The following is a 27,535-nucleotide window of genomic DNA, read 5'->3' on the forward strand; positions in this document are numbered from 1 at the left end:
AGATTTGCGTAATTACTTACCTCCCAGTGTCAGTGTGTGAGTATTTGTACTTACCGATACTCATGTGTGCTCTTTTATTACTATTTTGTTACTACATAATCAGTACATTGTGTAGTTTTCCATTTACTTGCATGTATATATACAGTGGTCCCATAAGATACAAATTTAATTTGTTCCAGAAGTGGGTTCCATTTTTTTTTTCATATCTTAAATACATTTTCCTCATTTAAAATGACAGAAAACAAATAAATGTGTTCCAACCCCCTTTTTAAAACTCAAAAAAATTGATATATTAATATAGAAACCCCCTGAAAAAATGATTATCAAAAAAAAAAAAAAGTAAAATGATGGGACCACAACACGAGATAAGCGTACTGCACTGACTGCCCAGACAAAGTGGCCGAGGGTTGCTTGAGGCTGCAGGGCGTTCTACAAGGTGCCAATTCAAAAGATGCGTCGGCGTCATGAAGCGTATTCAAGTTGTGTGAGCTCGCTTGGCGCGTACTGTGTGAATTTTGAATTTGGATTTTCTCGCTCTCGTATTTATATAATGATTTTTTTTCATATTTCAAGGATAAAATTAGCCCGAATTGCGCTTTGTATCTGAAAAAATTCGGAAATAAAATTATTCGAATTGTAAGACGCCACTGTAAAAAAATACACACACACATATATATATATATATATATATATATATATATATATATATATATATATATATATATATATATATATATATATATATATATATATATATATATATGATTTTTTTTTTTTCCTTTTCCCACCAGTACTCCAGATGCAGTAGTCGTAATTATCTAGATACTCCATAATTTTACTCCAGACACGCGATGTCAGGTGACTTTGAATGTTTTCAGCATCCCCATGCTCTGACTTACCTACCTAGCTTAGCTTCTTCTTTGAAACATTAAAAAAAAAAAAAAATCCATACATAATGTGTAATACACCTGTTATTACACATTGTCCTGATTATTACCTGCTATTACACTCCGTCACGCTAACAATAACCAGATGAAAGCATGCCTGGTTAGTCTGCTCTTACTTGAGGGTTTAAACAACAATTAATTTATAAGAAATGATTTTAAAAAGGTTTTAAATAATACAGGGCTCAGTCACACAACATTTGACGTTACAATACAGGGCTTATTAACGTGTAATAACAAAATAATTCATGTGGATTAAGATTACACGTGTGGTGATAAGGCGCAACTTTAATTATTTGTCATTTTTCGGTTTGAAGGAGATTTCTATACGTCTCTCCCCCCAGGCCATGAAGGTGGTGTCCAAGAAGAAGCTGATGAAGCAGTATGGTTTCCCGCGTAAGTTTATTTACTATTTTTATTTATTGATTTATTTTTAATCTGAAGGGTGGAGGTTGGAGAATGAATGAATGAATGAATGAATGAATGAATGTATGAAATCCAGGAGACACTCTCAGACATCAGGTCTCAGCCTAACCAATGTGTGTGTGTGTGTGTGTGTTTTGAGGCTCACACTGAGATATTTTTTGCTGTGGATACGGGTTATGCATGAAGGAAATACACATAAATAATGTGTATCATGTGGTTTTAACCTTTAGATTTCTGTAATAAGCATCAGAAGGTGAATATGTAATAGAAATATCACAACATAGTAATAACCAAGTCATCCTCCAGCACCATAAGTGATGCTCACAAGTTTGTGTCTGATTGATTTTAAGCTATCCGTTTGCGTTTCTGTGCACGCCACTCTTGTTGTGTTCCCCAGGCCGCCCGCCGCCGCGGGGACCCAAGGCGGCCCAGGGTGAGCAGCCCAAGATCCTGGCGCCCCTGGAGAGGGTCTACCAGGAGATCGCCATCCTGAAAAAGCTGGACCATGTCAACATCGTCAGATTGGTGGAGGTGAGGGCGACGTTCCTAGTGGCGGGTTAGCACCACGTAGCTGCTAGCGGGGGGCTACGTGGCCGCCATGTCTTTCCCGGCGCGGGTGCTCGTGCGCGCTCAAAACTTCACCGCCATTGGCTGTCGGACGAAGGGACGGTCAGGTTAGCATGTTAGCATAACGCTGGTGTTTGGTCTTCGTCGTCGCCCCCGCAGCTCATTCATTTTTCTGAAGTGAAAGTCGAGACTCCATTAAAGTTCCAGACGCCTGCCGCTCCGTGGAGATGCCATCAGTGTGTGTGTGTGTGTGTGTTTTCATCTTGGCCAGATGGTGGGGAGGGGGGGGCATCAGCGCCGCGGTCGGACGAAACTTTCAGAGTCCATTGGCAGGAAGGAAAGCCGTCTGGCCTGTCTGGGTCTAAGTGGGCCAGAAATAGTTCACAAGTAAAAAAGTTGAGAGCATGCGGACACACACACACACACACACACAAATTCTGGGTGATCATCTTTGAGGACTTCCTTCTTTCAAACGTAACTGAGAGAAAAACCCTTGATTGCAGTTATTTGAACCCTCCACCCTGAAGGTGTGTGTGTGTGTGTGTGTGTGTGTGTGTGTGTGTGTGTGTGTGCGTGTGTGTGTGTGTGTGTGTGTGTGTGTGTGTGTGTGTGTGTGTGTGTGTGTGTGTGTGTGTGTGTGCCGGGGATCTGACCTTGCAGGATTTAATGGGCTCTGACTTTCAGGGCCCCATTAAGGCAGTTATATAAGAAAATACACACACAGACGCGCACACACTCATTCCTGTGTGTGTGTGGTGTTCTGAAGACGCCAGTCCTGAAGGTGTCACAGATGGTGAGGAAGCCACACACACACACACACACACACACACACACACACACACACACACACACACACTCGAAAAATGCCATTTTTCACTCGGACCTCCAGGCTCCGCCCCTTCCTACTGTGATGATGTCATTATTGCAGGTGCTGGACGATCCGGCAGAGGACCACCTTCACATGGGTATGCAGACCCTCTCCTTTGACACACACACACACACACAAATGATTGTGCTTGTGGGTGATGGTGAAACCATCTCACCTGTCTCCCTCCTTCCCCCCCGGCAGTGTTCGAGCTGATGCACAAAGGGTGAGTAGAGAACTTGTCCTCTTTTTTTTCCCTTTCTTTTTTCCCCTCCTCTTCCTCCTCCTCCTTCTCCTTCTCCCTCCATCTATCCATCCCTCGCTCCCCGCAGGGTTCTCCTTCATCACTCCCATCTCACACAGTGAGGGCTTCAAAGGGAACTGCAATGTTCTCTGCCTTTTGGCTGGTTGCACACACACACACACACACATACACACACAAACACATACACACAAACACACACACAAATCCACATAAGTGATAATACTTTTTAAATATCTTTTCTGCCACGGCTGTACTGCCTCTTGTGCACATGTGGTCACGTACACACTCACACAAACACACACTCATTACCTCACACATTTTATACACACACACGCACACGTACACACTCATTACAACACACATGGTCATACACACTCATTATATCCCAAACTCATTCCCACACACACTCATCCCTACAGACACACACACATCTGACACACTCATTTAGACACTGATGTGAATACACACAAAAAACACAAATTTTTCCTGTCATACACACTCATCACATCTCTCACACACTATTATTGATTCGAACACACACTGAATAAAACACACATTTGTATTTGTCCCAACACGCACTCATTCAGACACACACTCATCCCTACACACAGATACACTTCTCACACACTCTCCTCCAAAAACACACATTCTCATTTGAACACACACTCAAACACACATTTCTGTCAACACACGCTCATCTCAACACACACACACACACTCGATCAAACAAGCTCGTCCAAAGGCACAGCTTAATTTTAGCGCCATTGATTTTTGGAACATTCCGGAAGCTTCCATTCTCGCCGTCCCTGCAAACACGTCTCCTCCTCGTCCTCCACCTGCAGGCCGGTGATGGAGGTCCCCACGGACCGCCCTCTGACGGAGCAGCAGGCCAGGTTGTACTTCAGGGACGTCATCCTGGGCATCGAGTACCGTGAGTGTTCCTCGCAATCTGATTATTGGCGGTTACTTGGTCTTTCCCGCCGTTTGCCGCCGCCCCTCTTCCTCTGCTGAGGCAAATTGATTTGGCTGGAGTTGAGGCGAGGGGGGGGGGGGGGGGGAGGTTGGAGATCAATACTTCCTTCGTCTCCTAGCTGAGTCCTCCATTTGCCTGCCAGCAGAGCTACCATTGAAGCGCACATTGTTATTACACTGCAGTTACATTGTCATTACACTGTATTTACATTGTCATTACACTGCATTTACATTGTCAGTCTACTGTTGTTACATAGTCATTCCACTGCAGTTATATAGTCATTACACCAGTTACATTGTCATTGCTCTCCAGTTACATTGTTATTACATTAGTTATATTGTCATCACACTGCAGTTACATAGTCATTATGCTAGTTACATTGTCATTACACTGTAGTAAATTGTCATTACACTGAAGTTAATTGTCATTACAGTGTTGTTAATTGCCATTACACTGTAGTTAATTGTCATTACACCAGTTACATGTCATTGCATATAATTACACTAGTTGCATTGTCATTACACTGTAGTAAATTGTCATTACATTGTAGTAAATTGTTATTACACTGTAGTAAATTGTCATTACACTCTAGTTACATGTCATTTCACTAGTTACATGTCATTTCACTGTAATTACATGTCATTACACTGTAATTACATGTCCTTACACTGTAGTTACATGTCATTACACTGTAGTAAATTGTTATTACACTGTAGTAAATTGTTATTACACTAGTTTAATGTCATTACTCTAGTTACATGTCATTTCACATAGTTACAATGTCATTACACTGTAGTTACAATGTCATTACACTGTAGTTAATTGTCACTACACTAGTTAAATGTCATTACACTCCAGTTACATGTCATTACACTAGTTAAATGTCATTACACTGTAGTGACATTGTAATTACAGTTGTTACATTGTGATACCGCCACCTTCTTTTCCTGTCATCTTGGTTTTTAGATGTGTGGACTTTTAAAGGCTGTAATAAAAAAAAAAAAAAAAAAGATAATGAAAGTCTGCCGACTCCCTGCCTCCGCCTCCCTCGACAGTGCACTACCAGAAGATCGTCCACCGCGACGTCAAGCCGTCCAACCTGCTGCTGGGGGACGACGGTCACGTCAAGATCGCCGACTTTGGGGTCAGCAACCAGTTCCAGGGCAACGACGCCATGCTGTCCGGCACGGCGGGCACGCCGGCCTTCATGGCGCCAGAGACCCTGTCGGACAAACGCAAGAGCTTCAGCGGGAAAGTGAGCCGGCACCATCACTGCGTCACAGATAGATGGCGACGTCTAACAGCGTGAATGGTTGTATGTCTGAAAATGGCCCGTGAAGGAATGAGTGGATGGTTGTCGTCTATATGACGTTAAAGAAAGGGTGAATGTCTGTATATGAAATGTGAATGAAAGGATGTTATGACTAAATGACAGGTGAATGAAAGGGTGAATGTGTCTACATGGCATATAGAGCGCTGTCATTTTTATCATCAGCTGTGGGTGATGGAATCTAAAACAAAAATCCAGAAAAACACATTGTATGATTTTTAAGTCATTAATTTTGCATGACATAAGTATATTTCTCCACTCATTAGCTGTATTAACTGCACCAGTTTGAACTCCTTACCTGTATAAAAGACACACTCAATCAAAAAAACTCCAACCTTTTCACAATGGCCAACACCAGAGAGCTGTGTACGGACTGTGTATCAGGGATAAAATTGTAGAGCTGCACAAGGCTGGGATGGACTATAGAACAATAGGCAAGCAGCTTGGTGACAAGGCAGTAACTGTTTGCACAATTATTAGAAAATGGAAGAGCACGAACAATCGCCCTCGGTCTGGGGCTCTGTGGGAGATCTCATCTCGTGATGCGTCAGTGATGGTGAGGAAGGTGAGAGATACCACAGCCTCGAAGAAAGCCATTAGTAACACACTTCGCCGTCATGTATCAAAATCCTACAGCAAGTGCGAGGTCCCCCTGCTCAAGTCAACACATGTTCAGGCCTGTCTGATGTTTGCCAGTGACTATCTGGTTGATCCAGAGGAGGAACCGAAGGAGGTCATGTGGTCGGATGAGACAAAAATAGAGCTTTTCGGTCTAAACTCCACTGGCCGTGTTTGAAAGAAGAAGAAGGATGAGTACAACTTCCCAACACCATCCCAACGGTGAAACATGGAGGTGGAAGCATCAATCTTTGGGGATGCTTTTCTGCAAAGGGGACAGGACGACTGCACCGTATTGAGGGAAGAATGGATGACGCCTCGTATCGCAGGATCTCGGCCAACAGCCTCCTTCCTTCGGTAAGAGCCGAAACACACAGCCAGGGCAACTAAGGAGCGGCTCCGTAAGAAGCATCTCAAGCTCTTAGAGTCGCCCAGCCAGTCTCCAGACCTGAACCTATTAGGAAATCTTTGGAGGGAGCCAAAAGTCCTTATTGCCCAGCGACTGCCCCTAAACTTGAAGGATCTAGAGAAGATCTGTATGGAGGAGTTGGCCAACATGCCTGCTGCAGTGTGTGCAAACATGCTTAAGAGCTACAGGAAGCATCTGATCTCTGTAATTGCCAACAAAGGTTTCTGTACCAAATATTAAGTTCCATTTTTCTGTATCAAATACCAAAAAGCAAATTACTTAAAAATCATACAATGTGTTTTTCTGGATTTTCGCTTTAGATTCCATCACTCACAGTGGAAGCGCACCTATGATAAAAACGACAGATCTCTACATGCTTTGCAAGTTGGAAAAGGCGAAAAATCAGCAGCGTATCAGATAGTTGTTCTCCCCACTGTATGTCTGTGTATGACATGAATGAGAGTGTGAATGGGCGTCTGTCTCACCCCTTCCCCTTCTCCCTGGCAGGCTCTGGACGTCTGGGCGATGGGCGTCACCCTCTACTGCTTCGTCTTCGGGAAGGCAAGTCTCCCCCGAATCCCATCACCCCCCCTTTGCGGGAAAAACATCATCGGGTTTCTTTTTGCCGCCGCGACCTCCTGACCTTCTGCTCCCTTGCAGTGCCCCTTCATCGACGAGTACATATTGGCGCTGCACAACAAGATTCGGACCAAGCCGGTGGAGTTCCCTGACACGTACGTACGGCTTTTACCCCAAAATGCGTCCCTTCCAAGCTGACTTTTATGTTTTTGCGCACATTGTAATCGTAATACTTCCTTGATATTCTCTTATTTTGACGTCTTAAGGTCAAAACGAAGAGTCGATTTTTTTTTTTTTTTTTTAATTTTAATTAGTTTACATCTGTGCATTTTCCCGAGTTCCAAAAAGCAAAATAAATCACAGAAGCCATCCGGGGAAAATAAAATAGATTTGTTTTTCAGACAGTATAATTTAATATTTAACTCCTGAAGAAGAAAATAAAACACAGTAAATTGCTTTTGCGCGTTGAGCGAAATTAAAAAAAAAAGAAAAAAAAAAAATTGACGCAAAAACTCATTAAGAGTTGACGCATGGGATGTGGCGCCATCCCATAATATGCATTGAAGGACCTCAGGTACCATGGTGTCTGCTTTGGAGGGTCAGCACATGTTAGATATTCTGGAGACACACACACACACACACACACACACAGCATCACTTTTGATGGAGATTCTGGGTTCCTTCATCCTGGATTACGAAGCTACAAGTGTGTAATAACACAACGCATTATCACTATTGCTGCATTACAGTGTGTGTGTGTGTGTGTGTGTGTTTCTGTGTGTGTGTATGTGTATGTGTGTGTGTGTGTGTTGCAGACCATGGATCAGCGAGGAGCTGCGAACGCTCATCTTGCGGATGCTGGACAAGAATCCGGATTCCAGGATCACCATCCCGGAGATCAAGGTAAAGGAGGAGTGTCGGGCATGTCGCCATGGCAACTGTAAATGCCCCCCCCAAAAAGGTCCTGACAAACAACCAGCTTATTACCGGCTATAATGGCCGGTAATAAGCGTGTAATTACTGGATGGAGTTGCAGGTCTTTGCGCAACCATATTTGTTGTGGAACAGTTGTCAGGTGAGGTGACCTGCAAAATTAACTGTAAAACGATAAGCAATTTGTGTTTTGGAAGTGTAGTAAAGCTGTTATAAGTGCTTATTACTAATGAATAGACATTATTTGAATTCTTCCCGCTGTGAATGGTGTCTTGTCGTCCGGGCGGCAGGCGGACGGGTGGGTGACGGCAGCGGGCGCCGACCCTCTGCCCCTGGAGGACGAGCACTGCTCGGCAGTGGAAGTGACGGAGGAGGACATCCAGAACTCGGTCAAGTTCGTCCCCAGTCTCTCGGCGGTGGTGAGCAAAAATCTGGCAAAAAGCACCTTCACTCCGTGTTTGTTTGGGGCAAATCTAGCTTTACCATCAATACATGCGAGGGAACGGCGTTGCATTGTGGGAAAATTATACAAAATCATGCCTGGAAGAATTTAATTTACTAGTCAAATAAATTCCTCTTATTTTTCTTCTATATTTTTTTTCTTATTTTGACAAAATTTCTTTAATAGTCCGGGAACCTCTTCATTCAGCATTTCAATACTTTCCCTTCATTTATTTTAGATGATTACATTGCAAGTTAATCCCAATAAATCAAGACATTTTCTTGTATTTTCTTTTTTTATTGAGGCCGTCAAGATCGGCATTAGATCAATGTAAAATAAATAAATGAGTAAATAAAAACCTGAGGAGCCCTGCGGCCCCCCCTTGTGGCCTCATAAACAAAGTTAATTTGATTTGTTATTTTCTTTACATTTTTTTCTTAATATAATTTACCATTCAAATATATTCATCTTAAGTAATTAATATATATTTTCTGATATTTTTTTTTTAGAACATCTTTAATGTTCTAGAAATATTTGATGAATTTTCAGTATAATTTCTTATTACGGTTATTTTCCCTTCATATATTTTAGATAAATAAATAGCAAGTAAATCTCACAAAATCTCCTAAAAATATTTTTATGTCATATTGGGAAAATTTTTCCCCCTAAAAATTGTGTGTTCAGATCCTGGTGAAGGCCATGCTGAGGAAGCGCTCCTTCAGTAACCCCTTCGAGTGTCCGAGCAGGAGGGAGGAGAGGTCCATGTCAGCGCCGGGCAGCCTGCTCATGTAAGCCCCGCATCCGCCAGTACACACACACACACACACACACACACACACACACACACACACCTTGTGCAAGCTCGTCCTTATCCGGCCCTTGCGTGATGTCTCTTTTGAACGTATAGAGGCTCGGTACTTCACACTTGTCTCTTGTCTGCCGCCGTATCCGGGTAACAAGAGCTCCTTTCCGGCATAGCGGCGGCGGCGACGTTGTCATGGTAACGTGCTTCACTCTTTCATTGCACGCAGGAAAGATGACGGCCTCTACAAGTGCTTGTTTTTTTTTCGGCCCCTCCGTCAGCTTTTCAAGGGTAAGGTTTTTGTTTCCAGCACTCCGGGCCGAACGCATCCCATCACGCCGTTGTCGGATGGTTATTGCCGCCAGTTCCGGTGTAGTTTTCTACTACTGCCCCATATTGGTTGCTAGGAAACCAGGCTGTGTGCACCTCAGTGTGCGTAGCACTTTGTTGGAATAATAATAATACATTTTCTTTATGATGCCCTACTCCACAATCAAGGACACTGTAAAGACATATACATATAAATAAAATGCAGATTAAATGAAAACAATAAAAGTGACAAAGTGGTAAAAATAAATAACAGTTATTACAATGTGACAAACAGAAGCCGTTGGAGGATTAATAACAAACAGTACTTTTGGCTGTGAGGTTAATGTGATCATGTGACTGCGGATCAGCCGTAATCCTGACTGCGTTCGATGTGACCTCGCCCAACCCCTCGGTCCGGGTACGAGAACCTAAATCCGCATCGGGACCAGAGCTTAGACAGCTCGCGGTGGGTAGACATTTTTGTAGTTCTTTTGTACTTCAATTTGTAGTTTCATGCACAGTTACCCAGAGTGCACCTTGAGAGAGGCGGTTCGCCGCTTCCTGTTTTGTGTTGGAAAGTTCGGCACCTCTTTCTCACCTTTGACCTCTTTTTTTTCTACTCTCCTCCCTCCAACACACACACACACACACACACACACACACACACACACACACACACACATTCTCCTGCAGGGACTCTTGGCCTTTCCGGCCATCTTTAAAACTCCACCCGTCTCTAAGGTAACGCACACTCACCAGCCAGCCTATCCTGCCGTCCGCCGCACCTGCCACCATTTTCAGCCCTCCGCTTATCCCTGCGTCGGAGCTGCTCCCTTCCATCAGCTCTCATCCCTTGCTTTTTCATTTTTTATGTGTGTGTGTATGTGTGTGTGTGAGTGTCTGACGGGCTCACCGACGTTTGCCTTCATTTTCAGGAAGAGCAGCACCGGAGACGGGCCCAGAGAGGGGGAGCTGGAGGACCTGCATGAAGACGAACCCTCGTCATGAGTCTGGAAGCCACCCCACATGCACCTCCAACGTCACCCCTGGAAATCCCTCCCAAATTCTTCCCCCGATGACTGTTTCATTTCACTTGGGGCCGGAGCTCTTCCCGTGCTGCCTTCATGGTCTGCAGTTCACCGGACTTTCGTTCAGGAGAGGTGGAACATCAGCTTAGACCCCCCCCCCTCGTGTCTATTTCTCTCCTTCTCAGCTGTTGAAAAACAACCGTTGGATATTTAATGTGATATTACTGCACTGTATATTGCTAAGTGGCTAACAGGAGTTAGCAAAGGAGACGGTACGAGGCGTTCACTGCGCGCTTGTTTAAGGGATTTCTCAGCGTTGTGAGGATGAGCCACTGGTGGCTCCGGCTCCCAGCTCCGGGCAGGAGAGAGGCCAGGGGGTATAGCGCCCCCCGGTGGACGGACTGGGATCGATAACGCTAGCCGAGCAACGGCTGAACCAACCAAAACAGGATAAAATGGGGGTTTCTCTTTTGTCTGCTGTCGCAAGTTTTTTTTTTTCTAAATTATGTGTATAGAGATGATGTAATTCCTCCTGCTTTTTACTTTTTACCTTCATTGTCCTGGTTAAAAGTGTTTTGGTACTTTGTATCGGTTTATGTAACACCCAACGTTTACAAGCAACCCCCCCCCCCCCCCACACACACACACACACACACACACACACACACACACACCAGCACGTGGCGATCTCCCTTCCTCATGAGTCACAATCCTATAACCATGACGGGGAGCTTCTTTTTCGGATCTTTCGGGAGTCGTGAGTCCAAATTGTTCGGGGGCGAAGGAAACTCTAAAGATAAGTTTTTTAAAAAAAAAGCCAAGTGTTGAAGATTCCACCGAAGCGGTGGTGCGTTCAGGGATCGGATGATGATGAGGGAAGACAAAACATCTCACCCCTAATCAGAGAATGACTTCGTAGTATTTCAACACCAAGAAGAACGACCTGGTGTTGTGGTGCAAGACCTTTACTTCCTGGATTTCATCCAATCAGCATCCTTACTGCTCCCCCCCTCCAATTAGAATCCGCTGTCCCCATGATGAACTCTGATCTCCTCCTGCTCCTCCCCTGGACCCCCCCACCCTCAGCCTCCTTTTGCAGACTGGATGATGCGTTTGCTGTCGGGGTACATTATGAGAGCTGTGTGTGTGTGTGTGTATCAATATATATATATATATATATATATATATATAGATAGATAGATACACATATATATATTTATGTGTGTACATATATATATATATATACACGATGAAATCAGGGAGAATGTAATATTTCTGGCCCGTCCCAGTATGTGTTTGCGTGTTTCAGGTGCCGTCTGTGTTAACTGTCTCGTCTTGTGGATCACTTTGAATGCATTCACACACACACACATAAACACAAGCATGTTGCACAAATACGGAATGCGGTTATGATGTAAATATGTATGGATTATATATATTAAAAAAAAAAAAAGAAGCTATTTTTTTGCATGCTTTTGTACCTATGATTACTGACAATAAAAAAAAATATGAATACTATTTTATATTATTTTTGGAGTGTTATCACAGAAACACACACACACGTAGACAGACTGTACATGTTTTATTGGCCTCCATCTTTGAACATGGGGGGGGGTAACATGGCGACGCAATGTTTTATGGTTTGTTTGGATGTCGAAGGGGTGAGGAGACGGCGATGGAGGCGCCACCACCCTCTCCCCTCCGCCGCCATCATCCCCTCACGGCGGTTAAAAAGTAAACAACCCAGTCGAAGCAGGCCCGAGGAACGTCAACACCAAACACAAGGCAGGAGGTTTTCTTTTTTTTTTCGTCCTCTCGCTCTCTTGTCCTCGCCATGTCGAGGCTCCGCCCCCCCCCCAGGGGGTCACTGCTGCACATAGATGAGGTAAGAAGGGTCATTTTCTGGGGTCATGTTGGGTAGGGAAAAAAAAAAAAAACGCTGAATTCACAATTTCTCCTCAGATACCTGGGTCTCTGTGCTGCCCGCCTCCGAATCCGGGTCCTGCAGAGGAAACCGAAACCAAAACAGACCTTTTTTTTAAAGACTCTTGTCATGTGCAGGAGGCCTTTCGTCATAGCGCGAGAGGTAAGCATCTACCGCTAACTGGCTGGCGTTTGGAGATAGATCCTTGGGTGTTGGAGTTGCGGAGTTGGAGTTTTAACAAAAAAAAACAAAGGCACGTATTCATTTTAAACATGGCCGCCTCTGAAACTAATGCACAGAAATGCTACAACTGCTATCCGTCCAGGGGATACTAAATGCATGTCTTTGGTGCCTCTTTGCTGCCATCTAGTGGTCATACCGATCCCCCGCCCTAGCACCCGACCCCACCGCCGGCTTACCTGTACATGCGTGTCCGTGTATTTGAATTTCATGTTCTTGTAAAATTCTCTTTTCGGCAGCAGATAGAGCAGCACCAGGTCACAGACGACCGTAGCCTGAGACAGAAAAGGCAAAGAAAATAAAATGAGAGAATCACCCGCGGATGTTAGTTTGCACGCCGCGAAATCGAAAGGTCTTGAACGCACCACTCCAAAAATGCCCACTCCCGATCCTATTGCCGTCAGCGTGGGGATGATATCGAATTTCCTGGCCTGCGAGCAAAAGTGAAGCGCACATTAGCCCCTCGTTGGTTGGAATCCGCGCTGGACTGACGGGCCGACTCACCAGGGACTGGACGATAATATCGATCCGGATGCCGTAGACCTTGAGGAGAGTTCTCTTCTCCACCCCGTCCTCCATGTAATGTTTAGCGTACCTAAAATGGAAACTTCAACTCGTCAGTGACAAGATTCGTCTTTATGACCAGTGCTGATGAGAGCTAAAAACAAAAAAGGGGGAACGCAGCCGGTTTTATGGGCTCTGTCGGCCACCTGTTTTGCAGTGTAGCTAATATGCTACCAATAACCGCGTAGCTGTATTACAAACATCGTAAACTCAGGGCAATAATTCAGGGGGGGTAAACGGCCAAGTTCAAAGCGGCAAAAAATGGCAAACACAGCTAGCCAAACACAGGCTAAGATCGTGAACTGCAGATAGCAACTATGAAAGTTTATATATCATCTATGGCGGCATGGTGGCGACCAGTCCAGTGTGAAGTAACTAGCATAGCCTTCAGCTAAATGTAGCTTCCATCTGACTTCATTCTGAGAGCTTAATAGCCTAGCCTTCAACTAAATGCATGAAAATATTAAGTATTTATGTGATATCACATCCTAGTTTGCACAGACTGTGTGCAATGGGATGGAATCATGCAAATTTATGGAGAGTACATATTCTCAGAGCTAACTAGCGTTGCTTTCAGCTAAATGTAGCCTTCAGTTGATTTTATCCTCGGAGCTAACTCATGTAGCTTTAAGCTGACTTCATATTCAGCGCTAACTAACGTTTCCTTCAGCTAAATGTAGCCTTCAGTTGACTTTCTCTCAGAGCTAACAGGCATAGCCTTCAGCTAAATGTAGCCATTAGTTTACTTTCCCTGCTGGTGGCCAATGACAGCTTAGAGAGGCCATTGCCACCCCACGGCCCTAAAGGGCAGGATATGTATTGTAGAAAAATGAAAAAAATATTAAAACATCTATCATGAACCCCTTCCTTTCCTTCAGCTAAGTCTGGCTAACATGCTAAAACACGACACAATTAGCTTAGAGAGTGTGACATGCTCAAAACTCTGTTTCGAACTTCGGAAACCAATACTAGTTTTCACCCAGAAACGCCACAATAAAGCCTTTTAGCAAATGTTTCAGCACCTTTTTGCGACAGATGTTGCGCGCAATGTTCGGCCAACCCCTTCCAAGAATTATTCGCCATCTGCGTGCCTTCATACACCTCACGAGACGGGTTTCGTTGATCCCCATACTTCCTCATCGCCCTCGCCCCGTTCCTGCAGAAGCGCTGGGAGCCCTGTTTGCTTTCTCTCCGCATTTATTTTCTTTATTTTTACACTGCGGTGCTTAAAAGAAAAAAAGGTCCGCCGTCCAGAAAGGGCCAATTGTTCCACACGGCTTCTCATTGTTTTCCTCGCGCACCTTGCGGTACTCCACCATGTTTACCCACCTGAAGTTGTATCCGACTGACGCCCTGGCCTTGTCGGTCTCTGTGGGATTCCCGTAGAGGCCGTGGAACTTGTAGTCCGGCTTGCAGTGTCTCACGTCCACATCAAAGTTGCACGTCCAGTCGACCACGATGCCGATGGCCCCGCCCTGTCGGAGAGCCGGCAGCCGGTAGCCGCGGGAGAAACGGGACGGCGGGCGGAATCCAAAAAGGGCGAGCGTCACTCACCTCTCTGGCGATGGTTTCAAAGTTGAAGCCGGAGTATCGGACGATGTCTCCCAGTTTGAAAATGGGACACAGCGGAGCTTCGTCGGGGTGGTAGAGGCACCTGCCGATGTAGCGGGCATCGATGCCCTCCACCAGATTGCTCCTGCACACAGTGTTGAGGTGATTTGGTGTTACCATGGTTACCGGCGCCACAGGGTTTTGATTTTATTATGATTACCTTTCTCCACGTGAGTCCAAAGTTAAGCTTTTCAGAAAGTCTCTCTGAGCGAAATCTAGATGGGAGCTGCATCTGAAGTGGGTTTAAGGCTCGTTCTGCAGGAACTACTGGAAATGTTGTTCTATTTCTTCATCAAAAATCTAATTTACCATTTTATTACATGGAAATATATAGTATTTATGTTATGTCACGTCCTAGTTTGCACGGGCTGTTGTTTGATGGGATGGAATCATGCAAAGTTCAGGTGAATGTAGCTTTCAGCTAACCTCAGAGCTATCCTGTGAGCTAACTAATGTATCCTTCAGCTGAACGTAGCTTTAAGATGGCTATCCCCAGAGCTAACTAGCATAACCTTAAGCAAAATATTGTTTCAATCTATCATCATTCTGAGCTAACTATCATAGCCATCAGCTAAATGTAGCCTTCAGCTAATGCTATCTCTTCAGGGCTAACTGATAGCCTTCAACTAAATGTCGTCTTCAGCTGACTTTATCTTCAGCGCTAACTATCATAGCCTTCAGATAAATGTAGCTTTCAGTTGACTTTATCCACACAGTTACCTCATGTAGCCTTCAGTTGACTTCGTCTTCAGAGCTTACTAATGTATCCTTCAGCTTAATGTAGCCCTCAGTTGACTTTATCCTGAGAACTAACTAGCGTAGCCTTCAGCTAAATGTAGCCTTCAGTTTTTTTCTTATCCTCAGAGCTAACTTATATTGCCTTTGGTGAAATGGAAAAGTCTGAATGCACAAATGACGTCACTCAAACATTGTTTTTGGGTATAAAATGACTAAATATTGTTAATATTTTGATATTGTAAGGGACAAGATGAAATCTGACGGGTGAGAGAGTGACACCTGACATTGGTGCACAAACACTGCTATCTGAACCATAAAAGTATGTTTTTAATTTTATTTTTATCAACTTTTTGCCTCACAACTAACGTCAAACTGGACCGGGTGGAAGTCTGTCACCTGGTGACGCTGAACAACGGGAAGGTGACGGAATTCTTGATGAACAGCGTGTAGTTTTCGGCGGACATCAGCAAGGGAGGGCTGGGGGTACAAGCACAGGAGGCAGTCAGCATTTCCTGTTTACGAGTTCAGCACCTGAGTGTTAGCATCCGCACCCTTCATATCTAGTGGTAGTTTTCCTAACATACTCACGAGTCGACAGGTAAAAGTTCATTTTGATCTTGCAAATACTGTAGTTGGGATCAAGAAGGCCAAAATTGTCAACATACTAATTAGTAAGTAGGGTTGACAATAACGTCAACTTCTTCTTTTACTTTTGGCAGCTCCCTCGAGGGGTCACCGCGGCCAATCTCCGTCTAACCCTTTCCTCTGACACCAACCAACCCTTTCCGCCCATCCATAAATCATCTCCCTGGTATCCTTCCTGTCCCCCTGCCTGGTAACTCCAACCTCAACATCCATCTGTGAGAGATGCAATAGAATTCTTCTAGCTCGCTCGTTTGATAAGGAATGTGACTAGATGGAAGTGACGCTCTTCCTTGGCCGGAGCAGGTTGCATAATGACAAAAGCACGGATGTAAGGCACTTCAGTGCATTCCCTATGGCAGACTTGGGTATTTTGTGCCCCATAAAGCTGAACTGTAAATAAATCAAACACATTTATTTTATTTACAGTTCAGCTCGGATTTTATTTTGTGCGCAGCACAGATTTGCCGTGCGCGGAGAACGCTGGAGCAGTGCGCGATTGCGCAAACGCGCGGCTAAGAGGGAACAGTGTTCAGAATGCAGGGTATTTAACTCGCAGTGGACAAACGATTATTTTATTGTATTTTAAGTATGATAGCTTGCAAGGCCAATTGCGAGCAGACAAACTCTTAAGCTAAAAAGTGGACCGTCAGCTCAGCAGAGTACATTTGTACGCCGAGCTCAGCTAAACGGGTCCTCTGTTCGAGCGAGCTTTCGGGTCGCTCGACTGATAGCGAGCAGCGGTAAACCTTTCACTGATGGAGAATTTGTCAAGAAATGTTTGAACGCTGTCGCGAGAAGGTGTGTCCCGAGAAGAAAGATGTCTTTTGAGTCTGTCGGCGACTACAACCACAAGACGCATTGAAGAAATTGGGGATAATGTGTATGCCCACCTGCAGCAGAAGACGAAAGAATTTGACTTTTTTTCATTAGCACTGGATGAGAGCATGGCCGTGCAGGACACAGCGCAGCTGCTAATTTTTTATTCGTGGAATTAGCGCAAACTTTGAAATGTGCGAGGATCTGGAAGCCCTCCAAAGTCTCCAAGGGACTACGACGGCGAGAAAATTTTTGGCAGAGTATGCCAAACCGTGGAAGAGTTGAACCTGGACTGGTCAAAGCTTGTTAGCATCACGACTGACGGAGCTCCTAGCATGGAGGGCGCGTCTCGCGGTCTAATCGGGCTGAACATATATTGGTAAGCTTACTTTTCTGACTTGAACGAGCCATTCTGAGTACAAACAAATATAATCATAATGACATCTACTGGGATAATATCCATTCTACAACCATACGGGTTTGGAAATGTGTTAGTATCAGTTGGGTTTCATAACCTGCTTGCTTTCTGGTTTTCACAGTGAATTTGATATGACAGAGCTGCAAACAATTGTGTCTACAAGAAAGTTAATGTTCCTTGGTCTTTTTTTCTGTGAAACCTTGAAAAGGGTTATTTGGTTATTATTTATTTCACAAAGAGTGTTATTTCTGTTTTTTTTTTCCTGTCAAGGTTCCAGAAAGGGTTCATTCTTGGTTATGTGTGGCTTTCTGGAAAACAATAAATGTTTACGTTTAGGCACCTCTGCGATCGTCACACTTTTTGTTACAAATTGGCCCCCCGTCAGAGAAGGGAAAAGTTATTTGGCCCTCGCAGGAAAAAGTTTGGGGACCCCTGATCGATATGATCTTACTGGTTACCTGGTTGATCGCATGCGTTGGTGATCCTTCGTCAAAACAAACATTTTAGCTCAGGTGAGTTAGCATTTAAGTTTTCGACTTGTATCCATTAGTTACCTAGGTGCCGTTAACTGATGTGTAACGTGCAAAATTAAAACATCATCATAGTGACAAAGTCCTGATTTCTGATTGGCTGGAGTTTTGCGTATTGAGCTCGAGAGCCAGCCTGGGGCTTCATCACCACCTGCTCATTAGCATTTCGCATGAGCGGAATCGCTAATGAGCGTTTTAGCTTCCACCCGCGCGATTCCTCACCATTTGCGGCTTCACTAGTTAACTTTGAAGGCCAGATGTGGACATTCAGGCTCTGATCAGAGGGGGGAAGTAACACGTGAAATGAAGGATATGGAATAAAATCATGCTAGCTGTTCAGTGATGGTCGAAATAGTTTGCACGTACTCTGGTATGCGGCGGTCGTTCTCGATGGGACACCAGGACAGAACCTCGCAGGTCTTGGTGGTGTTCACGCACACTCCAGTCATTTGTCCTTGAAACAGAACACACATACAGAGTTCAGCCGAACGACGGGAGCGGGAGGGAGGCGGCGGTTCGGCGTCGGATACGGGGAGTTAACGCCAAACCATTTTCCGGCCTCCGCTTTTGATGCGCTTATCTACGATTAGCATCAACGGCGCAGCGAGGCAAACGCTGATCCAGCCGCTTCCCGTTATCTCTCCGCCTCGTCCGCGCATATGACTTCTCTCCGTGTCGATAAGCCGCCGCTGGTACCCGTCGCTCTCGTCGCGGGGAGTTCACCGACAATTTTCTATCCGCCGGGCGTTTTGGTCCCTTCTGCCTCGAGCCGGTGCGGCCAGTACCAGCGAGGCGGCCGAATGCCACCGGAGGCTACATTTTGAATGGTCTGAAACGGACAGATGTGAAGCTGCTCCTCACAAAGCGGACAACTTGAAGGGGTAGAAATGGAACCCGTGGACAGCTGGGGGCCAGGGGCCGTAACTTAATGTAGCCGCTCTTTGAGCTGGTAGATGCCGCCGTTTGTTTGCGCAGATGAAGCCACTTGCGTGTCTATATGTGTTTTTATAGGCTGTGTGTTTAATGCCAGACACTGACACTGACCTGGAGGGGCGGCGGCAGCTAGGATGTGTGGAACTGCTTGCTCAAGGCTGGGCTTTACTTACAGTCCTCAGTGAGCCAAGACGCAAAGAAATGAAAGTTTTGTTGCCTGGACGGTGATTGCTTTCTGTTTTCAGGTACATCTGACAGGAGCAAACCAAATGTTTGCAGACGATGAGTCAGTTTTTCACTGTTCTCAAGGGGCCAAAGCCCATTCTGCAAACATGCCCCATGTCTCCCACGTCATCACGACATCCAAGAAGGATTTTGAAAGTTTGAGAAAGGTTATTCCTCCTGGTGCTTGGTAACCGAAGGAAAGGGGAGGACCTCGTGATATGCGTTCCCCGTAGCTGCAGGCTGCAGTTGCATGCCGCAGGGATTTACCGTGTCCCGTACGTTTGACGGTCCCTCCTTCACAGTCAGCGTTGGAGCTGCAGTTGTGCCGGCCAGGAAGCTGCGAGGAGACAAGTGGACTTGGTCTAAGCCTGAGTTTGGGCATTTGGTAAAAACGTCAAGGAATGAGAACTTCCTGTCTCGTTTTTGCCATTTATGGAAATGTTTACATCTGAGGAGGAAGTGGTGGTTGCAAAGAGGGATGCGGGAAAATAGAAATTTTTACATACCTCTGGACATTTCCCCAACTTCTGCCCTTCTGTGATGATGTAGTTGGTCATCACAACAAAGGAGGAATCTCCCTGAGGATTGGAGTTAGATCAGAGATGTGTCAGATTTGATTTGGTTTTTTAGGGTCTCCAGTTTTTCCGCAAGCAGTCCCTAATGGTATTTTTCTTCACTCGTGAACTGGCGAAAGTCTCAACAATAAAACAAGTCCCATATGATGCTGACAACCAGATCTGGCCGAAGGTTCCCATCCGAACCATGACATATGAATTGACCAATGGGGTCTTAGGAGTTGATCATCATTGGGCCAGATTCTGCAGCGAGTGGTTGCAAGTCTCGGCCCAAATGACAAATCGTCAATATGCCGATTTAGGGAATTGACTAGTCAGCTGGTAACCTGGGGGGGTGGCGTGGCGCATCAGGTAGAGCAATGTTCTTGCAACTAGTTTGCTACTCCCTCCAACATTAACTTGTAATGGCAGACAGACCCTCGCTATTAAAGCTAGTGGATGTTAGAGAAACTAGCATCATGTTAACATGTGATTGTTTTGCTACGCAATGAATTACCGACCCTTGAAGGTTAACTATTACTCACTTAAAAGTTAGATTAGACCCTTTTTTCTATCTTATTCTGGTTCCGCCAATGAAGGATATGGACAAATATCAGGAGTGGTATGTTTGTATGAAAGTGTTTCCAGAAATCAGTGAGAAAGCTACTTCATGGTGTGCAGATGTGGCGTGCCGGTACTCCCGTGACCATGTGACTGACAGGCAGGGAGTAAAAATCCCACGCCGTCCCTACAGCAATGCAACCACAACATTCATTGTCTCATCTTTACTTCCCCCTCCTTTTTGACTTGTAAGGGGTTTTGGTTAAAGCTTTGTGCAAACAACTGCAGTTTCGCTTTTGATTGCTCGCGTGTTGGCCGATGTGCAAGGTAGCGTGGCGTTTTACGGCCTGCGTGCACTTCATCTGGCGGAACGCTGTCCAAAAAGCAAACAAAAGAGGGCAAACAATGAGCCTCGAGTCGAATCGTCCTCTGAAGGGTGAGCAACGGCTTCTCTGACTCAACCTGACGCCGATTCAATCCGACAGCTTGATTCGCGCAACGTCGCCTTCGTGACTCCTGGATCTGAGCTCGATTTCCTCAGATCCGAGAGCGGTCAGGTGAGGCGGCACGACGCGTAGGGTCATGTGATCGGCCCCTTCACGTATAGGCGTTTGAGAACAAAAGCTCCGGCCAATCAGACGGTCACCCACCTGTGGCGGGAAAACGTAGTCAGCCACGTCCCACACCCTCTCTTCCCCGTTCACGTTGGTGTAGCCCACCCCTTTCATCTTGGTGAAGACGGAGCTGACCGCCGTATCCGTGGACTGGTAGCCTTTCTCGTAGATGAACACCCATCTGTGCACGGGAATACAAAAAAAGTTAGTGCCATGTGTTAGCGGTTAGCACGGCGCGACTGGTGGTGCGATGTCGTGGTGCTCGGGCACGTCGGCAGCTGCGTCATGCAACCCTGACCCAAACAAAGTCCCTTGTTTCCGAGAGGGACTGTTGCCATTGCCGTTGCACTTTTTGGACATGTGCATTCTTGAGATTGGTGTGAAATCTGCATCTCTATTGGAAACACCATGACTAGGATCTTATAGTGCACAAAAAGCAACGCAGTATGGATGATTTTCCTGATTTTACTGTATATTGGGTATTTCTTGTCCAGAGGCGTTACATGAATTTAATTTTTATTTTTTGAATTGAAATCAATTTTTCTTTATAACAAATAATCATGTGACTTTGGAAGACGTACTTCGCTAAGGCATGCTAACCCTCCGCTGTGCTACATCTTCCAAAGCCTGCCTACAGTTATTCATGTAGAACCTGCATGGGAGAATCTCCAGGAACCTGCAGGAACTTCATGGGGAAATCAACGTCTTTGCAGATCGTGAGATGGAAAGCTAACGGCTAACAAGTTAGGATAATGCTGGGATTACTGGAAGAAGCAAAGGGACATCTGAAGAACGTTGGGAACCTTGTGGCAACCGCCTTTCCCGCTCAAGAGGAGCTACAAATTAGTTACTGACAGACATTTGTAATCATCTGTCGGCTGCATTATTCTATTAAATCGAACATTCATTCATCCATCGATTACCCAAACTGCTAATCTTGCATTGGGGGTCCAGGCCTATCCCAGCTGTCATTGGCCAAGAGGCTTGGTTCATCCTGGATGGACATATAGAGACATACAACCATTCACCCTTTCATTCACACATCTGGGAAATTCAGGGTGTCCAGTGAACCTCCTGCATGTGTTTGGACTGTGGGAGGAACCCGGAAGTGGCTCAGCGGTGGGAATCCAACCGGGGACCTTCTCGCCGAGCCCCCCTGCCGCCCTTGTTTCGAGTCCACCAGATGAAGAGCAGCCTAACACGCAGGGCGAGGGGTTGAGCCCCTGTCAGATCTAACGTTTGAGAAGTCACCCTGAAAACCACCGCCACCTCCCCCAAGGTGAGGGGAAGCGTTGTCGCCTTTTTTTGGGGGGGGGGGATGAGGGGGGGGAACGGGTTTCCGGCAAAGTCCCAGAAATCATGAATGTCACACTCAAATGTTGGCATTATCTGCAGGCGAACGACCAGCTACCGGGATCTGCTCCCCCCGTGGGGCTCCTCGGAGGAGACCGGGAATCCGCTCCCTTCGCCGTCTTGTGGTTCCACAGAGCTCTTGTTGAAAAAGGCAACAGTGCAGATCAGTGCCTTGCTCAAAGGCACTATGGCACACATCTAGGAATTAAACTGTCGAACTGGAGGTTTTGGGGAGGGTGCCCATCTACAGACATGTTCTCGTTGTCCGGCCAAAGGGGGGGTGACATCTGTTGTGCAAAGAACACTCACACACACACACACACACACACACAGGCATTTCACGTAGGGCGTGAAAAGTAATCCCCCCCCATACACACACACAGAGCCCCGCAGGGCGAAACTCGGCTCGTTTTATGAGCGCACAATACAAGCGCCGGGACAAAACCCCGCCAACACACACACACACACGTGCACGCACTTTTTTATCAGCTCTATCACATTATGTAAGTCGGCGAGTACGTTTCGAGGGGGTTGTGGAGGTGGAGGGCAGCGTGCAGATGGGTGATGGAGATGTAGAGCACCACCACTCCACCTCCGATGGGAAAGAATAGGGGAATCTTCCAAAACAGCAGCATCAGTGAGATCCACATCTGAGGATGAGGAGCAGGGAAGAGGCTTCCTGCAGGCTTTTTTTTCTTATTTTCCCTTTTTAATTTCTTTTTTCTTTTTTTCTTTTTTTCTTTTCTCCGCTCGCCGTCGTGTGGAGATTAGCCTTCGGGATTTTTTTTATTTGTCAAGAGAAATCATAATTTAAATATCAATTCTTTTTTGAGAAAGACAAAATATATATATTTACGTATGATTATATATGATTTTAATTTTTTTTTTTTTTTTTTATCGCGAACCTCCAGCTGCTGAGTGGAGGGGTGGGGGAACGGGTCCCGGCTTTTATCCAGTGGAGAAAGAATCCTCATAATAATAATAATAATTATTACTGTTACAATAGAGAAAGGGAAGCACTTCAATTGTTTCCTCCGCTTTTTCTTTCTTTCTTATTTCTTCCCCATTTTTTTCTCAATATTCCCACACACCACCCTCTAAATTATGAGAGGTTTATGCAAATCTCCACTCCTCTCCTTGTCTCACCTTGCATTATCTTGCCACGGCCGGTTTACCGTCACATTTTGCCAGAAAATTCCTGGGGGGGGTGAGTGGAGGAGGAGGCGGGAAAAAAAGAAGGGAAAGAAAAAAAGAAATAAAAAAGGAAAAATATAGCGGGAAATGGAGAGAAAGGTCGAGATGCGGCCCGAAGGTCAAATTGAAATGTAACAAATCTGACAAGGCAACCGGTGTTTTTTTCTTTTGTTGGTTGACGAAAGGTTGCCCCCCCCTGCACGCGCACACACACACACACACACACACACACACATCCAACAAACATGGAGATGGGTTTTTTTTGATGACATCTCCTTGCACGTCCATCAGCGCAGCCTAATCCCGCTTGACAGCGGGAGGCAGGTGACGGGTGGAGGAGAAGGGGCCCCTCAGCCCTGCCGCTAAACTTTGTCAGAAAAATCAGCGTCCCGCTCCGAGGCTGGGGTCGCGCGGCGGAGTAGGATACGCTCCAATCCACCCTCTATCTGTCAGATTTTATTTTTTACCCTATTTTTTTTACCACCTCCATCCCCCCCCCCCCATCAGCAGATGAAGGTAACACTCGCCGTTTGGCAGCGAGCGCGGCGGCGGTTGATCCTTATCCGTGTTAGCATGTGCCCGAGCCTGTTCATCACGCGTGCTTCCTCGGGTTCACGCACACTCATGTACACACACGGGGCGGAGGCGCATCAGAGAGAAGGCACGCCGCGCTTCGAGTTGAGCGCCCGGAAAAAAGTCCGGGGAAGTTCTCCTCCGGAGGGAAAGGGGGACTTGCCTCGGGGCGGCGGAGTAGGAGGTCAAAGGTCGCACTCACCCGATGATGTAGGCCAGGACGCCCAGCTGGATGAGGCGGCACACAACGCCCACCCTCCGGTTCCGCACCAGCACCTGCCGCGGGGTCTCGTACTCGAAGAAGAAGTCGGAGAGCGCGTTGGTGATGGTGCTCTTCATCTTCGGGGCCCGACAGGGGCCCTCTGCGCTCCTTCGGTCGCCCTCTCCTCCTCCGTCTGCGGCCGCGTCCTCGCTGGTGGCAAAGGTCGTCCGTCTCGTCTCGCGCGTGGCGTCCGACGCGGCGCGGCAGGAGTCCCGGAGTGTGAGCCGTCCTCCCTCCCGCTGCGTTCCCTCCCTCTCCCTCTCTCGCTTTCTCTTTCTCTCTCTCTTCTGGTGGACCTCCCCACTGGCTCCGACGCTCCATCCCTCCTCCTTCCTTCACAGTTCTTTTTTTTTTTTTTATTTGCGTTATTTTATGTTAACGACAGAATCACCCACCAGCTGCCACACAAGTGTTGCACTTCCCCTTCCTCCACCCTTCACCTCCTCTCCCCATGTGAAATCATCCCTTATCTTCCCAAGTGACAACTCTTTTCCTGCGTGCCAGCAGGAGATAGACACCACACACACAAACGTAAACACGCACATACACACACTCCGGTCGTGCCTACACTCCTGTCGCTGTTTGCAGACGTTAAGCCTGCTTATGCATTATTGCGGGGGTTCGCAGGAAGATGGCTTCTGGGGTTGGAGGGGATTCACCCCACCTCACCTCCTGCTTCCCGTTTTCCCCTTAAGAAGGAAGTAAAACACTCAAAATATGAATAAAAGTGAAGCCAGCGTTGGGAGGAGCGACCGCCACCCCCCTTAATCCCTGGAGATTAGCGGACGGGACGTCTTGTTTTGGAATCATGTCTAAATTCCAAATCTAAATCTGGTTAAAGCCCGCTTTTTTAAAAAGACATATGCATTCACTTTTGGAAATTGCCAATAAAGTAAAAAAAAAAATAAATAAATCGGGTGGGAAATCTCCACAGATTACACGGGGTTGGTCGGGATGAAGCATCAGAAAAGGGGGCGGAGCCTCAGCCAGCTGGCGCCAGTCGCCTCAAACAGGCAAATCGATAAGCGGGCGTAGCGCCAAGCTAACTGCTAGCTCGGCACAGACAATTCGGGATCCTCTCCGGGCCTGGATCACCTTTGCGCCGTTTTCCTCTGATCGTCCAATCATGAGATGCGGAGCCAGCGCCGCTAATACCCAATCCGACGGTGCGATTGTTGACCACGCCTCCCGGCGAGTCAGGCTTTCTGTTGAGGAATTTATAAAACCCCCACATTTATCTTCTATTGCGCTTTTCTTATCTACCGCTTTTATTTCGAAAGTATTCCATACTGTTCATCTCCTTTGGACCGCCTGCCAATCAGGACCTTCACTTCCAGCTACGTCACTTTGGTCGGGCACCTTTGATCGGGGGAGAACAAGCGTAAATAAAGCTTCAATTTTGTGTTGATTGGGTTCATTGCTAAAAAAAAAAAAGCAACGGCAAGCTACCATCAAGCTAACCAGGAAGTTCTCAGAGGGGTACCGCAGATGTATCCTAGCTTGGAAAGAGGCTCCAATTTGGGCAACAGGTTCCCTGAAACTCCTCCTGCCCCTCCAAAATAAACCCATCGTCCCCGAATGAGGACATCTAAAAAAGAAAACACTCTGTAGTCTCAGGCCGTGTTCTCATATTTTGATATAATGGCTGTGATTAAATTACAACATGAAATCTGTGAGTGGCTACAGAGAGTGATATCCTTCTTGTTCTTCTTGGGACAGGAAGAAGGTTGCCGGCTACTTCCTGTGTGGAGCTGTGACGTTCTCCCTGTTCCCTCCAGGGTTCTCCGGGCTCATTGAAGACCTGAAGAAGGTTCAGGTCTGATTAACCCCAGTCTGGGCCGCTTCAGTCTCAGCCCAGGATGCCGACGTGGCTACGGTGAGTGTGTGTGTGTGTGTGTGTGTGTGTGTGCTTGTGCGATAACACTTCTCACCTCTATTAAGGATGAATGCTCCAAATGAGCGGAAGGATGACGGCTGTTTGGAAACTTTTCCCCATTAACTGATATCCAACCCAGGGATCTTCAAGAGCAAATGAGACGCTAATTTAAAACGGGTTTTCCTTGGAAATTGAACTACTTGGAGGGTTTTAATAATTTGTCTGTCGGATGGAAATCAACGTTTAGAGATTAATTTCCCATCCGCTCACCGGATATTATGGCTTGCGGGTGTTCGTTAATAGAAGACAGTTTTGGTTCTCATCCCTCTTGAGGGGGTTTATCCCGCCTGTGAGCCCCTGGGGCTCTTCACCTCACCGGCTCGTCACCCGAATCCGCTCCACCTTGATCGCTGCGCCGTCTCCAGCCGGCAACCGAGAGCCACCATGACAGCAGAACTGTTAATACACTGTAATTGCTGAGTTTTCTGCAGACCAGTTTTTCAGGTCACCTCACGCTCAGAGCGAGTCTGGCATTTGAGTATCAACCTTTTTTTTGTTTTGTGCTGAACGGGCCCCGGTGGCCCAGATAATACCCCCCCCCCCCCCCCCCCCCATACACACACACACACCCTACACCCCCCATCCCTGCTGTCCGACGAGAGCAGCAGCTGCTCCCAGTTCTAGAAAAAACAGGAGAGTTTGGATGCCTGCGCCCACCCCGGAGTCAACTTTTTTGCACCTTTTGGGTGCAAAAGGTGGAAACGTACGGCCGAAAAACTGGCCCTTGACCTTTGACCTCCATCCCAGCGGATGCAGAGCACCTCCAACTTCTCCCGTCCGCACGTGCAAGTATCTTCGGGCAAGATGCTGTACTGAGCTCCGCTTGCTCACAACGGCCAGGCTAACACCCTACACTGCCCCTCCTTGTCCGCAATGTCTCCCGTCAGGAATGCAGTTGCAAAATGTGTTGTCGAATCTCCCCCCGCCAATGAAGGAGACGGCCCGCGGCCCCCCCCTCGGGGATTCGTGCATTTCTCTTGTGACTCACCGCTCAGTGATCTGGAAGCCGTCGGAGTAGCAACTGGCGGCTCGTCATTGGACCGCTGCCGCATTTCAAAACCTCCATCTGCCAGAACTTGCAGTGTCGACAAAGCACGACCTTTGGTGAATCAGCTGTCAACGGAGTTTGGCATCCCGAAATCAAATAGAATCACTTCTTTTGTTTATTTTCCAGGCCCTCTCTGGGAAATAGGGCTTTGCTCACACTTTCTCTGGTCACCCCTAAACATTGGCTGTTTTTCAAGTGATGCTAAAAAAGCATATGTGTGTGTATGATCTGAGCAATATCATAATATTGATTAAATCTGTAATATTTGATATTCACGCCGACTTTTTTTCCAGCTGTGTTGTTCTG

The 27,535-nt window shown here is 46.4% G+C and overlaps 2 protein-coding genes across 7 annotated transcripts in view; one reads left to right on the forward strand and one right to left on the reverse strand.

Annotated features, from left to right (window-relative positions):
• camkk1a (calcium/calmodulin-dependent protein kinase kinase 1, alpha a) overlaps positions 1-12,008 on the forward strand; it is a 31,566-nt gene extending 19,558 nt beyond the window's left edge. Inside the window, exons 5-17 of one of the 2 annotated variants that reach the window (XM_086160286.1) lie at positions 1,289-1,340; positions 1,768-1,901; positions 2,866-2,902; positions 3,007-3,028; positions 3,910-3,998; positions 5,096-5,295; positions 6,905-6,958; positions 7,058-7,131; positions 7,792-7,879; positions 8,200-8,328; positions 9,036-9,139; positions 10,156-10,203; positions 10,398-12,008. In XM_086160286.1, the coding sequence (XP_086016412.1) occupies positions 1,289-1,340; positions 1,768-1,901; positions 2,866-2,902; positions 3,007-3,028; positions 3,910-3,998; positions 5,096-5,295; positions 6,905-6,958; positions 7,058-7,131; positions 7,792-7,879; positions 8,200-8,328; positions 9,036-9,139; positions 10,156-10,203; positions 10,398-10,470 (1,104 nt within the window). In that variant the 3' untranslated portion in view covers positions 10,471-12,008. The remainder of the gene's footprint in view (positions 1-1,288; positions 1,341-1,767; positions 1,902-2,865; positions 2,903-3,006; positions 3,029-3,909; positions 3,999-5,095; positions 5,296-6,904; positions 6,959-7,057; positions 7,132-7,791; positions 7,880-8,199; positions 8,329-9,035; positions 9,140-10,155; positions 10,204-10,397) is intronic. The other variant, XM_086160287.1, reaches the window with a different exon arrangement.
• Positions 12,009-12,057: 49 nt separating this feature from the next.
• p2rx1 (purinergic receptor P2X, ligand-gated ion channel, 1) lies at positions 12,058-24,491 on the reverse strand. 5 transcript variants are annotated; one of them, XM_086160291.1, is made up of 13 exons: positions 24,186-24,469; positions 20,900-21,044; positions 19,641-19,712; positions 19,414-19,471; positions 18,343-18,430; positions 15,964-16,044; positions 14,773-14,914; positions 14,548-14,693; positions 13,159-13,249; positions 13,020-13,085; positions 12,834-12,929; positions 12,457-12,492; positions 12,058-12,360 (listed from the first exon to the last, which is right to left on the reverse strand). In XM_086160291.1, exons 1-13 carry the CDS (start codon positions 24,320-24,322, stop codon positions 12,355-12,357), a joined length of 1,164 nt encoding a protein of 387 aa, XP_086016417.1. In that variant the 5' UTR covers positions 24,323-24,469; the 3' UTR covers positions 12,058-12,354. The 5 variants fall into 5 exon arrangements, with proteins under 5 accessions (XP_086016417.1, XP_086016416.1, XP_086016418.1 ...); XM_086160290.1 differs by having other exon boundaries at positions 19,402-19,471; XM_086160292.1 differs by lacking the exon at positions 12,457-12,492 and having other exon boundaries at positions 12,058-12,392; positions 19,402-19,471; positions 24,186-24,491.
• Between the last annotated feature and the right edge of the window lie 3,044 nt (positions 24,492-27,535).

Source organism: Fistularia commersonii, chromosome 15 (genome assembly GCF_037954325.1).
Source record: "Fistularia commersonii isolate RoL2024-O1a breed Wild chromosome 15, RoL_Fcom_v1.0, whole genome shotgun sequence".
Taxonomy (NCBI): Eukaryota; Metazoa; Chordata; class Actinopteri; order Syngnathiformes; family Fistulariidae; genus Fistularia; species Fistularia commersonii.